Source organism: Siphateles boraxobius, unplaced genomic scaffold (assembly GCF_051911475.1).
Source record: "Siphateles boraxobius isolate OS27281-9 unplaced genomic scaffold, OSU_SipBor_1 13, whole genome shotgun sequence".
NCBI classification, from domain to species: domain Eukaryota; kingdom Metazoa; phylum Chordata; class Actinopteri; order Cypriniformes; family Leuciscidae; genus Siphateles; species Siphateles boraxobius.
In genome coordinates, this window is record NW_027508733.1 from 6047328 (window position 1) to 6058970 (window position 11643).

Genomic DNA, 11643 nt, shown 5'->3' on the forward strand with positions numbered 1-11643 from the left:
ACTTTGCCATTGTTTATTATGTGCAATAAATCATTATATGGCCAGTTTGGTTTCTTCTTACTTGTACAATATACTTGGTTCTAAATACAAAAATTAAAACTCCATCACCAATCAATTATTAAAAACATTTTATTTTTTTAAAAACTGTTTAAGTACATAATGCCAAACAATAGACTACAAAAGTTGTTATTGCAGTTTCTTCATGAGAGATTCTTCATGCTTGAACAAAGCGTTGACCAGGAACTACAAGGTGGTGCGGCGCTCTGAGGCATTCTTTTTTAAATGACGCGTTTACAGCTGCCGTTTTGCATCGTTTTTGTCGGTATGCATACTCACATTAGCGCCCTTTGTTAAGTCCCAATGCATTAAACGTCGGCGATAAGCGTGTGCGATAATCGTCCCGTGTGCACGGGCCTTAAGACCTTGTGACTCAGTGGTTCAACAGTGGTTCAGCCTTAATGTTATGAAGTGACGAGAATACTTTTTGTGCGCAGAAAAACAAGCAAAAATAACAACTTTATTCAACAATCTCTTCTCTTCTGTGTCAGTCTCCTGCACTGTTTACATTGTAAACACAGTGCCGCAGTTCCAGTTTCAGGTCAGAACGCAGACTCATTATTGGCCGGCTCCTGCGACAGCATCACACGCATGAGTCGTGATGCTCACGTGACCAGCGGCGGCCAATACGTCAGCATTCTGATGTAGAACCTGGAAGCGCTGCACTGTTTACACTACATCAACAGTGTAGGAGAACGATGTGGAAGAGAAGAAATTGTTAAGAAAAAATAAGTCGTTATTTTGGTGGGTTTATGCACAAAAGGTATTATCGTCACTTCATAACAATAAGGTTGAACCACTGGTGTTACATGGACTATTTTAACTATGTCTTTACTACCTTTCCAGGCCTTGAAATTGCAATGGCGTTCCTGCCTATGAGTGGTTCAGAAACCTCTTGGATTTCATCAAAAAGATCTTAATTTGTGTTCTGAAGATGAACAAAAGGCTTACAGGTTTGAAACGGCATGCGGGTGAGTAACTAATTACTGAAATTAAATTTTTAGGTGAAGTAATGACACTTAAGTTAAAATTAATGAGAATTAAGTTCTCCTGAACTTAATGTGTCATATGTCCAGTGTAATCATTAGAGTATTCCACCGAGAATCAAAGTGACGATTTCAAACCAAGAGAAAAGTAAGTTGTCCAAAGAGTTTAAAAAAGTCTGTCAGACTCCGGGTCATTGAACAGACGATTCGTTTCATTGTCTGGGCACCTGAGCCTGGCCGGATGAACAAAAGCCACGATACAGATCTCGAGATGCTAGACCTTTGCTCACGGCCCGACATTTCTGCAACAAGCATCGGCTGACAAATAGAAATGAAGCTCTGAAATGTTATGAGTAATCATCTTCTTCAGGGCTGCTCTCAAGATCGCGTTTTTGTCAGTGAACTGTAGAAAACAAACAAAAATGCTGGATTCGGATTGTTAGATGCGAAATTCTGGGATGAGCCCTTGCGATATCCAGAGCAGGAAAGTCTTCACTGCAGGCAGATCTAACCACTTCAGAATCAGGTCTCGAAGGTTTGTAGAGTGAGCTTGAGTCTTCGGCTTTCTCTGTAAGTCACAGTATCTTAAGAGTCTTACAACGACCTCTGTTTTCACGATCGTCTACCTTTGACTGCAGCTGGTGCAACATTACCTTCAATTGGCCAGCTGTCCATCAGTCAATGCAGTCGAGTCCGACGCGATCCTCCGTTCTTCTTGTTTAACCTTTTACGAATGAATCGAGCCAAAAATAGCAAAAATCTCTGTCAGAACGTGTTTCTGTTAGTTTTTAATTTAGTTTAATTTTTATTGTTTTTATTTTCAAATTATTTATTAGGGGTGTAACGAAATTCAAACTGAACCGAAAAACCGAGATACACCACCCACGATAAGGACCTCATGGCTTATGTGTACACAACGAATACAGCGTTGTAGCCTAACCACCATTAACCACATATATTGATTACAATAATCGCAATTGTTACTTTCGATAATAAAAAGACAGAAATTGAAAGACAGAAATACCCCCGTACCACAAGGTGGTGCGACGCTTTTTAATTACGCTTTTACGCCTGCTGATTTGCGTCGGTTTTGACGGCTGTTTAATGAAAAAAAAAGTAATTTTAGCTTTCTAAACCACCCCACCAAACCGAACAGTGACGTCAAAACCGCGGGACGTACCGAACCATCAGTTTTTGTGTATCGTTACACCCCTATTATTTATTAATTGTTACTCGACTGAAACTACGGTCCGACTCCAAAAATCACACTTATATTCCGGACTTGATATTTGTGTCTTTAGATCGATAGCCTCAAGGTTTGCTTTCTTTGTTTCCAAATGCAACGAGTTCAGTTTTGTCTTTGTTTAACTGAAGAAAGTTTTGGCACATCCAATTGTTAACTTCATCAAGGCATTTGCACAGGGAGTCAAAGGGGCTGTAGTGTTAGGTGATAGATCTAAGTAGATCTGGTGTCATCTAAACACATTTAAAAAAAGCTGTGTTTCAACTCATGTTTGGGTCAAATAAGGACGTGCAAAACGCAACCCTTGGTTTACAATTTGAATGTTTTATTTATTTATTACATTATATATTTTTTTAATTGTTTAATTTGTTTCATGTGCCTCCTGGGCTTTTTCTCTGTTTTGTGTTTTGTCTTGTATTAATGTTTAAAGGGGAACTTGGCAACTATTTCAACTTATTAAAACCGTTTAGAAATCATTTGTATTGTTAAATAACCTGTGCCGGTGAAAATGGTGACTTTCCCCGCTCCCCCCAGCGTTCCCAGGCGGAAAACCAACCTTGTAACATGGGGTAAGTTAGCAACCATTGCTAAAATCCAGGTAAGTTGGAAATAGGAAGTCTTGTGAGAAGCGAGAACGAGCGAGAAACACAAACTGCTTAACGGCAATTCAACATAAAAACACACGCCATATGATACTGTGTATGATGTATTACCCACCTCGGTAGTCATAGCTCCACACGATAAAGTTGGCCGGCTTCGATAATAACAAATGCACATGAGCAGTGGTAGAAAGCGGGAGGAAGTGAAATATACAACCCACAGCTGTAGGGGGAGCTCGATGAGACAACATGCGACAACAAAAGTGAAAATCAGCGAAGAGATGGCTAGAGTTGCCGGATTCCCCTTTAAAATGTTTCTCACACTCATAAAAGTCAATTGTGGTTAAGTGTATGTTTATTGATTGTGACACGCTTTGAGTCCTATATAAAATAAACATATTATTATTATTATTTCATTAAAAATTGAAACCAACGGTTGGGTTTGTCTTTATTTGACTCAAACATGTGTTGAAACAACACATTTTTTTGAGTGTATGATAAGCAATTTGGTTCTTTCTCATTATTTGGTTCAGTGGGAGCATATACAGGTTGAACAGGAGGGGTGCAGGAATTGTATAATGGAGGTCCACTCACTGGACTTATGATCAACTTCAACTATGTTCACAAAGTAACCCCTTCTTTTCTAACTATGACCTGGGCCATGACATCGGTCTTTCTCCTTCTGTAAGAAAACAATGAATCACAGGGTTAAGAGAGAGAGATGAGCAGTGAAATCAACACACCTGTCATCATAAAGTTACTAAGATTCAGATTAAAAATAATTTTTCCCAGTTAGATGACTTTGCAATAAATTCTATTCAGTCAGTGGAATTATAAATATACAGTTAATATACACAAACAGTCAGTTGTTCACATCCTTTGTGAATTTAAAAATATCACTTGATTATTAAAATTTTTAACACAAAGAATGTTTGGAAATTATATTTACAACTGGCACATTCCAGCAAAACATAAAAATAACTGTCTTATACATTTTTGTGAAGGTTGTAACATGCCTAAGACATTTGCACCATACTGTATTTTTTGATGAAAATGTTCTACTGCAGTAGTTTAGTATCTTACCTCATATTCAGTCTTTCAACAGATGTTCAAGCTTGTTTTTCATAGCTCTGTTATGAGAAAAAAAATCACACACAATTAAACACTTATTTTACATAATAAAGTTGTTGTTTTCCTCTTACTATAGTGTCTGTAGGTGATACTTGCCATTTCTAGACCTCAAGTGGCGATAGTAAATCACACCAACAGCTGCAGCTACACACACCAGTAGAACAGCAACAACTACTCCTGCTGCAACACCAGCAAACAGACCTGAATCTGGAACTGATGAAGACAGACTGCCTTGGATGTCTTTGATGCCTCTGACGACTTGTTCTTTAGCAAGTGCGATCACCTCTATAATAGCAGAAATGTTGTCAGTTTGCTGGTCTGGAGCCACAGGTGTGTGTTAACAATGCAAAGCAGGAAAGATATCAGCAATGATCATAAGCTGCTTTCACACTGCGAGCCTTAGTGCTCAATTCCGATTTATTACTCAGATTATACACTTTAAATTGTTTTAAATGTGGCCAATATCAGATTCCAGTGTAAACAGATCAGTGTCCTGAACTGACTCGCATGCACAAAAGAACGATAATAAGACATCACGCAACACGCTGTCATACGGAAACACAGAGGACATTAAAGTAAGCGATTATGCGTTTATGTATAGTGTAATCTGCTGCAGAAGCCAGAAAATGTATGCGCAGGCAATATAGAAAAAACAAAGAGGAGGATGTGAAAAAAGAGAGCATAGTTTCTAAACATTTATGATGTTTTGCTTTAATCACTGTAATGATTATGAGTTCTGACACATCACTGTCCTTCACCGACTACCTATCGAAACTGTCTTGATAACTTCAGGTGTGTAAAATATTTGATGTGACTCGCATGAGCGTAGAAATGTGATGATTGTTGCTCTAGAGCAGTGGTTCTCAAACCTGTCCTGGTATGTGATAATGAACCCATGTGATAATGAGCTAATGAGTTGAATCAGGTGTGTTTGATTAGGGAGACAAAGAAAACGTGCAGTGTTGGTGGTCCTCCAGGACAGGTTTGAGAACCACTGCTCTAGAGTGACGTAAAAGTAACATTAATTCAATTATGACTGTTCAGACCGAGGTTGCGTTGCAAAACATCTGACCTGCATCTCATTTAGGATCACATATGGAAGTGACCCGAATGGGAAATGAAAAGATCAGATTATATGTGGTTTGTGCCGTTCACACTGTCTTAAAAAAAAAAAAAATTGAATCACATGAGCAAAAAAAAAAAAAAAAAGGATTTGGGCCACATTTACCAGAGAAATCATTTTTGCTGCCATTAATCTATGAAGTGTTGCAAGGCCATTGTCGGACCATCTGAAGTCCATTATTCTATAAAGCAAGGAAGATTAGTCAAGTGTAAACTTTCAAGACAGTTCCAATCTTCCCAGGAGTAGACATCCCAGGAAATTCACCCAAAGATCAGAGAAATTGCAAAACACCCAACGACTACACCACTACAGGCCTCAGGTAGCGTGTGAAATGATGAAGTTCATGGAAGTAAAATTACAAGAAGACGGGACAAGTATGGCATGTTTTGAACAGTTTGAACAGCACGGCGTAGGTTTGCAAAAAACAAAACAAAACACAAGACTTCTGGAACAATTACTTTTAGACGAGAACACAGCATTTTAGCACAAACACACACACTGATTCACATGACTGTAAAAAAGAAAGGGAGAAGAAACATACTTCTGTCAGACTCCTGCTCCTTCTTCTTCTTGTCAGATTTGTCATTGGTTTTGTGTGGAGCAGAGCGAGAAGCTGAAAAATACAAGAGAATAAAATAAAAAGTTTGATATATAGGCAGTCGGAAAAAGAGCCTTTTAGGACCAGTTATAATATTTTTAATATCATCATAATGTTGAATTATTCACAAGGTATGTCTAATGTAAAGGACTGAACAGTGTCACTGTAATCTTGCCAAAACAGACATGATGCAGGAAATCTGTTCTGAAACAGGTTTTATATAAGGAAAGAGGATAAACTGGTCTGAATGCGACGGTTTAGACCTTCAAACAATCACAGATATCAAAAGTGCTGCAGGAATATGACTCACAGCTGACGGAAACTATTAATGTTTTTATGGTGTCGCCAATGTTGCTCATTTTTCTGGTGATTTTTGTGCGGTCACACTTGCTGTTTCTGTTCAAGCTTTGGCTGGTTCCTGAACTTTTGCTTTGGATGAAATATGCTTCATAACGTCCAGCGTGTTCAGATCTGATGTCTCTGATGGTCAGAGATACGGTCTTAAAGTCCACCTCCAGTCTGTCTCTGAATCTCCCGTCTTCTCCATCATACAGACAGCTAGTACTGGGCTCTCCACTGATCAGAGCTATGAGAGTGTCGTTGAAAAACCACAACATCTTGTCACGTTTTTGTTTGGTAACACCAGTGTTTAGAGTGACTGGTCTTCCCTCCATCACTGATACTGAGTTAAATCCAGAGGCGTCGCCAAACACACCTGGAGAGAAAGATGAACAATATTGCTTGTGTGTGTGTGTGCATTTGATAAGAAATTGAGCAAAACAGCAATGTGTTGAATTATTAGAAAGCCAATGACAGAAGATTTTAAATCATAAAGATCACTTTGGTGGAGAATTGGCCTCGTTTTATATGTAAACGTTAAAATACTTCATAACTATTATAATAGGCTACTATTTCTGAAGTTAGGCCAAACATGCATAGCCTGCAAGTCAACTTGTAATGATTAACAAGTAAGATATCTACAATGCCGGGTTAAGACAGAACAAAGGGAGTGCTGACTGATTTTGTCACGGAAGCTGGCCAAAAACTTTTTAGCCAACTTCCGTGACAAAATCAGTCAGCACTCCCTTTGTTCTGTCTTAACCCGTTTGACCAGTTAAACTGAATTAGGATGTAATTCATGGAGTGATTATCCCTTCCGCACAGACATCTATCTAACACCACATAAGGTATAGCCATATAACGTCAGCCTACACACTTTCAATTCATGCATTTTCTACATGAATGCATTTGCTATAAGCATGGCAATGCATTGCCTATCAAAAAATACAAAGTCTAGCCACTTACCATCAACGAGAAAAACAAACAGAGTGAGCACACAATAACTTCCCATTTTTTGATTTTGTTTATTTTTGTTGTTGTTCACATGCTAAATCAATTTAATTAAATCTTGAATATTGCAGCATCGTCGTTTCCACGGAGGGGTCTGTGCGAGTCCCAGTGATGGCAGAGGTCAAGGAGAAGCCTAGATCACAAGAGCTTGTGTAATGAGAAGCGATTAAACAGTGTGCCTTTATATATTCAGTCTCTAGGCGTGGTTGTATTTTTACGAAATTCCGTATCCAGGCTGGCATCGTTTCTGAGGAAGGCAAACTATCGGTTGCTTGTGTGTGGGTGATCTATAGTTATGTTTCAATGATATTTCACAGTAAATTTGTTTTTTGAACCAATGATTGTGCAAGTGCAAGATTTCTTTAAAGATGTGAATGCACAATGCAATGTTTTGAACATTAGACAGCCTGTGTTACAAGTGATAACCGTTTTGAGTTTTGTGTCTAGAGTTTTGAAAAATGACATCATGGTTCTGAAAATAGTAGCAAAGTGATTGTAAAAAACTGTAATCAATTGAACATGTGATTACATGTTTGAAAAAACAGACTTTTTGATGATCTGCTTTGAGTTTTGTACTAACAGTTGTGAGGTTTTACCACGTACTTGCGATAAAAGTACCAAAGCGAATAAAAGAAAACGTACTCGGTTACTAACGTAACCTCGGTTCTCTGTAGAGAGGGAACGAGTACTGCGTAATATCTTACGCTATGGGGAAAACCTCTTTTCCACGAGATATTGAAGCCAAAAATGATCCTTTAATTTTGATTAATGTAAAACGCTGTGCGGCAGCGTGCAGACATAGGCAAGACGGCTCGCGCGCCTATTGGCTGCCCTGCGGCAACAGCAGCAAGCCTATCGAGAGAGGCCCTGCGTGACGTGACATCCAATGGGGGTGCTTCGCGCCCATTTCGTCACGTCCCGCCAGAATAGGCGTGGCCTTGGCCTATAAATACGCTCGACAGGCTGATACAAACTGGTTTTCAACGCTGAAGCGAACCAGCGCTGTTGTATGCACGGCAAGATACGCAGTACTCGTTCCCTCTCTAGAGAGAACCGAGGTTACGTTAGTAACCGAGTACGTTCTCTTACGAGAGTATCTCTCGTACTGCGTAATATCTTACGCTATGGGGAACACAATGTAAGACGCCGTGCGTACTGGGATCCGACACCAAAGTCCCATGGGCAGTAGCCCGGGGCTCATATAGTGCATAATCACCGTAGACTCACAGAGAGTCGGAGAAGAGAGGCTACCAGCATCATTCCCCACGAAATAGCATCCCATAGGAGCTAGTTATGTCAACAGTATATCCCGCAGACAGGGTGAACGCGTTCAGCCTGAACTGGGCAAAAATACGGGCTATTCAACACTCATGGAGCTGTTCCATCGATCAGCGAGCGATACTCAATCAAAACTCAGCATTCTGCGCCGGCGCAGCGGGACAGATAGTACTGAATTCTAGACCGACAGCAGCTTGGCCTGTAAGGCGGGAACTTCTAGGTTATAGAACCTTATAAATGTAGACGGCGAGGCCCAGCCCGCCGCCATACAGATATCATGCAAGGAAATCCCACTAGACCACGCCCACGAAGAGGCCACGCCTCTCGTGGAGTGCGCTCTGACACCCAAAGGACACTGCAGGCCCTTAGAAGTGTAAGCCAGCGCTATGGCATCGACTATCCATCTGGATAGGCTCTGTTTTGATGCGGCCAGTCCCTTGGAGCGTCCGCCAAACAAAACAAAGAGCTGCTCGGTCTGCCTGAAGACAGACGAGCGGGACACATAAGCTCTCAGCGCCCTGACGGGGCAAAGGAGATTAGCATCAGCTTCCTCATTGTTCACCGGGAGGGCGCTCAGGGAAATAACCTGGGCCCTGAACGGTGTGTTGAGGGATTTTGGCACGTACCCGTGCCTTGGTTTGAGTATGACTTTTGAGTCATTAGGCCCAAACTCAATACAGGACGCGCTTACTGAAAGCGCTTGTAAGTCCCCCACGCGCTTCATTGAAGCAAGAGCCACAAGAAATACCGTTTTGAAAGACAGGTGCTTCATGTCTGACAAATGGATTGGCTCGAATGGGGCACCTTTCAGGGCATCTAGAACCGTAGAAAGGTCCCACATAGGGACTGAGGGAGGTCTGGAAGGATTCAGCCTCCGAGCTCCCCTGAGGAATCGCACGACGAGGTCGTTCTTCCCCAGTGACTGGCCAGACGTCGGTTTTGCAAACGCCGTTATGGACGCCACGTATACTTTGAGCGTGGACGGGGTTCTACCCTAATCCAGCAGCTCCTGAAGGAAGGAGAGCACTTCCGTAACCCCGCAGTCTACCGGTGAAAAGCCCTGAGCCTGACACCAGCTAGAGAACACTGACCATTTCGAGGAGTAGAGCCGTCTAGTAGACGGGGCCCTAGCCTGCATGATCGTGTTTAACACTCCCTCTGGGAGATTAGCGGGTACCCGTTGATGGCCCACACATGTAGGGACCATAACTCCGGGCGAGGATGCCAAATCGAGCCCTTTGCCTGAGAGAGGAGGTCTTTCCTCACCGGTATCGGCCACGGGGCAGTGCTGGTCAGCTGCATCAGGACTGGGAACCAGGTTTGGTTCGTCCGTAGCGGAGCCACGAGCAGCACTGGGCATCCATTTTCCCTGATTCGTTCCAGCACTTGAGGCAGGAGCGAGACGGGGGGAAAAGCATAGAGGGGGCGACGGGGCCATACGTGGGCCAGCGCGTCCCTGCTCTTGGAGAAAAAGTTCGGACAGTGAGCGTTTTCCTGGGACGCGAACAGGTCCACCTGCGCTCTGCCGAATATCTCCCACAGTAGTTGGATCGTCTACGGGTGCAGCGACCATTCCCCTGCTGGGACATTGTTTCTGGACAGTCTGTCTGGTCCCAGATTCAGGTGACTAGGCACATGCGCTGCTTTCAGTGAAAGCAGGTTGTGCTGAGCCCAGTCCAGGAGGCGTTTCGTCAGCGTGTAAAGGCTTCGGGACCTGACGCCGCCCTGGTGATTTATGTACGCCACCACTGACATGTTGTCCGACCGGACTAAGACGTGGCGGCCTTTTATCTTGGGACAAAAGCGCCTTAGCGCGTTGTCTACAGCCAGCATTTCTAGACAGTTTATGTGTAGGAGCTTCTCCCGTTCTGACCACTGGCCAAAGAACGGTCTGCCCTCGAGCAGCGCTCGCCATCCCGAGGTGGAGGCGTCCGTGGACACCACCATCACACTCGAGGGAGTCCCCAGACTCACGCCTGACTGGTACCAGTCGGCTTTTTTCCAAGGTTTCAGAGCCGAGACGCATTTCCTGTCGACCCTGAGGCGAAACAGACCAGCGGCCCAAACCCCGGGCGGAACTCGTGCTTTCAGCCATAACTGCAGTGGGCGCATGCGAAGCAGGCCCAGCTGGAGTACTGAAGATGCTGAGGCCATGAGGCCCAGCATTTTCTGAAACCGTTTGAGCGGGACTATGGAGCCGCGGCGGAAGGATTTCACGGCGCGCTGAATGTTCAGTCCTCGCTCCGGCGACAGACGTGCTGTCATAGACAGCGAGTCCATCACTGTTCCCAAAAAGGAGATTTTCTGGCTGGGAGACAGCAAACTCTTCGCCCAATTGACTGCGAGACCCAAATTCTGGAGATGCTCGAGTAATGCGGTCTTGTGTTCTATGAGCTCTGATCGTGATCGAGCTAGAATCAACCAGTCGTCCAAGTAGTTCAAAATTCGCATGCCCTGAAGTCTCAGGGGTGCGAGAGCCGCGTCCATGCACTTCGTGAATATACGGGGTGCTGGAGACAGGCCGAACGGTAGGACTGTGTATTGATATGCCTGGCCCTCGAAGGCGAATCTCAAGAATCACCTGTGACGTGACGCAATCTGTATTTGGAAATAGGCGTCTTTCAGATCTATTGACATGAACCAGTCTCCCTGGCGCACGTGCGCGAGGATTTTGCTGGTTGTCAGCATTTTGAACTTGCGTTTCAGAAGCGCCTTGTTCAATTGTCGCAGATCTAGAATGGGTCTGAGACCCCCGTCTTTTTTCGGTACCAGAAAATATCTGCTGTATACACCCCCTTCGCTCTGAGCCTGAGATAAAGGTTCTATGGCCCCTTTGCTCAGTAGTTTCGCTATTTCGGTTCGAAGTAGATGAGATACTTCGTTGTCCACCGTGGTTTCGACACGCGCCGTGCAACGGCGGGGACGTCGAGTGAACTGTAGCGAATAGCCTCTCTTTATAGTGTTCAACACCCATTCTGATACCCCGGGAAGCATTGCCCATGCATTCGCGTGGATAGCTAGAGGCAGAATGATATCCGGGCTCTGGCCGCGGCAAAGCGGCGGCTGCAGAGCTTCGGTGTGCTGAGACATGAACACTGTGTTTAAAGTGTGCGAGGCGGGGGCCGCGCCGATCACGGCGGGCAGACTTTTCGCACTCGCTTTCTCTATGACAAATCGTGGAGAGAGAACGAGCGGGACAAACCCCGTAGGGTTCAGCTGTGAGTGAATGTGGGCGCGGGACAGCGGGCACATTTACTGCACTGAAAACACCGTCGGCT

At 43.8% G+C, this 11643-nt stretch overlaps 1 protein-coding gene across 3 annotated transcripts; it reads right to left on the minus strand.

Moving 5' to 3' along the window:
- Positions 1 to 113: 113 nt before the first annotated feature.
- Positions 114 to 7284, minus strand: LOC143735302 (uncharacterized). Of its 3 annotated transcripts, none has more exons than XM_077225444.1 (6): positions 7043 to 7284; positions 6048 to 6452; positions 5681 to 5752; positions 4113 to 4301; positions 3969 to 4015; positions 114 to 3567 (listed from the first exon to the last, which is right to left on the minus strand). In XM_077225444.1, the coding sequence occupies exons 1-5, from the start codon at positions 7086 to 7088 to the stop codon at positions 4008 to 4010; spliced, it is 720 nt and encodes a 239-aa protein (XP_077081559.1). In that variant the 5' UTR covers positions 7089 to 7284; the 3' UTR covers positions 114 to 3567; positions 3969 to 4007. The 3 variants fall into 3 exon arrangements, with proteins under 3 accessions (XP_077081559.1, XP_077081560.1, XP_077081561.1); XM_077225445.1 differs by having other exon boundaries at positions 4113 to 4229; positions 7043 to 7224; XM_077225446.1 differs by lacking the exon at positions 4113 to 4301 and having other exon boundaries at positions 7043 to 7224.
- Between the last annotated feature and the right edge of the window lie 4359 nt (positions 7285 to 11643).

Coding starts and splice junctions, on each gene's coding strand:
- LOC143735302 (XM_077225444.1), bottom strand. CDS start 7,088: ATGGGAAGTTATTGTGTGCTCACTCTGTTTGTTTTTCTCGTTGATG. Junction 6,453..7,042: donor GTTTGTTTTTCTCGTTGATG/GTAAGTGGCTAG, acceptor CTTTCTCTCCAG/GTGTGTTTGGCGACGCCTCT. Junction 4,302..5,680: donor GGAGCAGGAGTCTGACAGAA/GTATGTTTCTTC, acceptor CTGCTATTATAG/AGGTGATCGCACTTGCTAAA.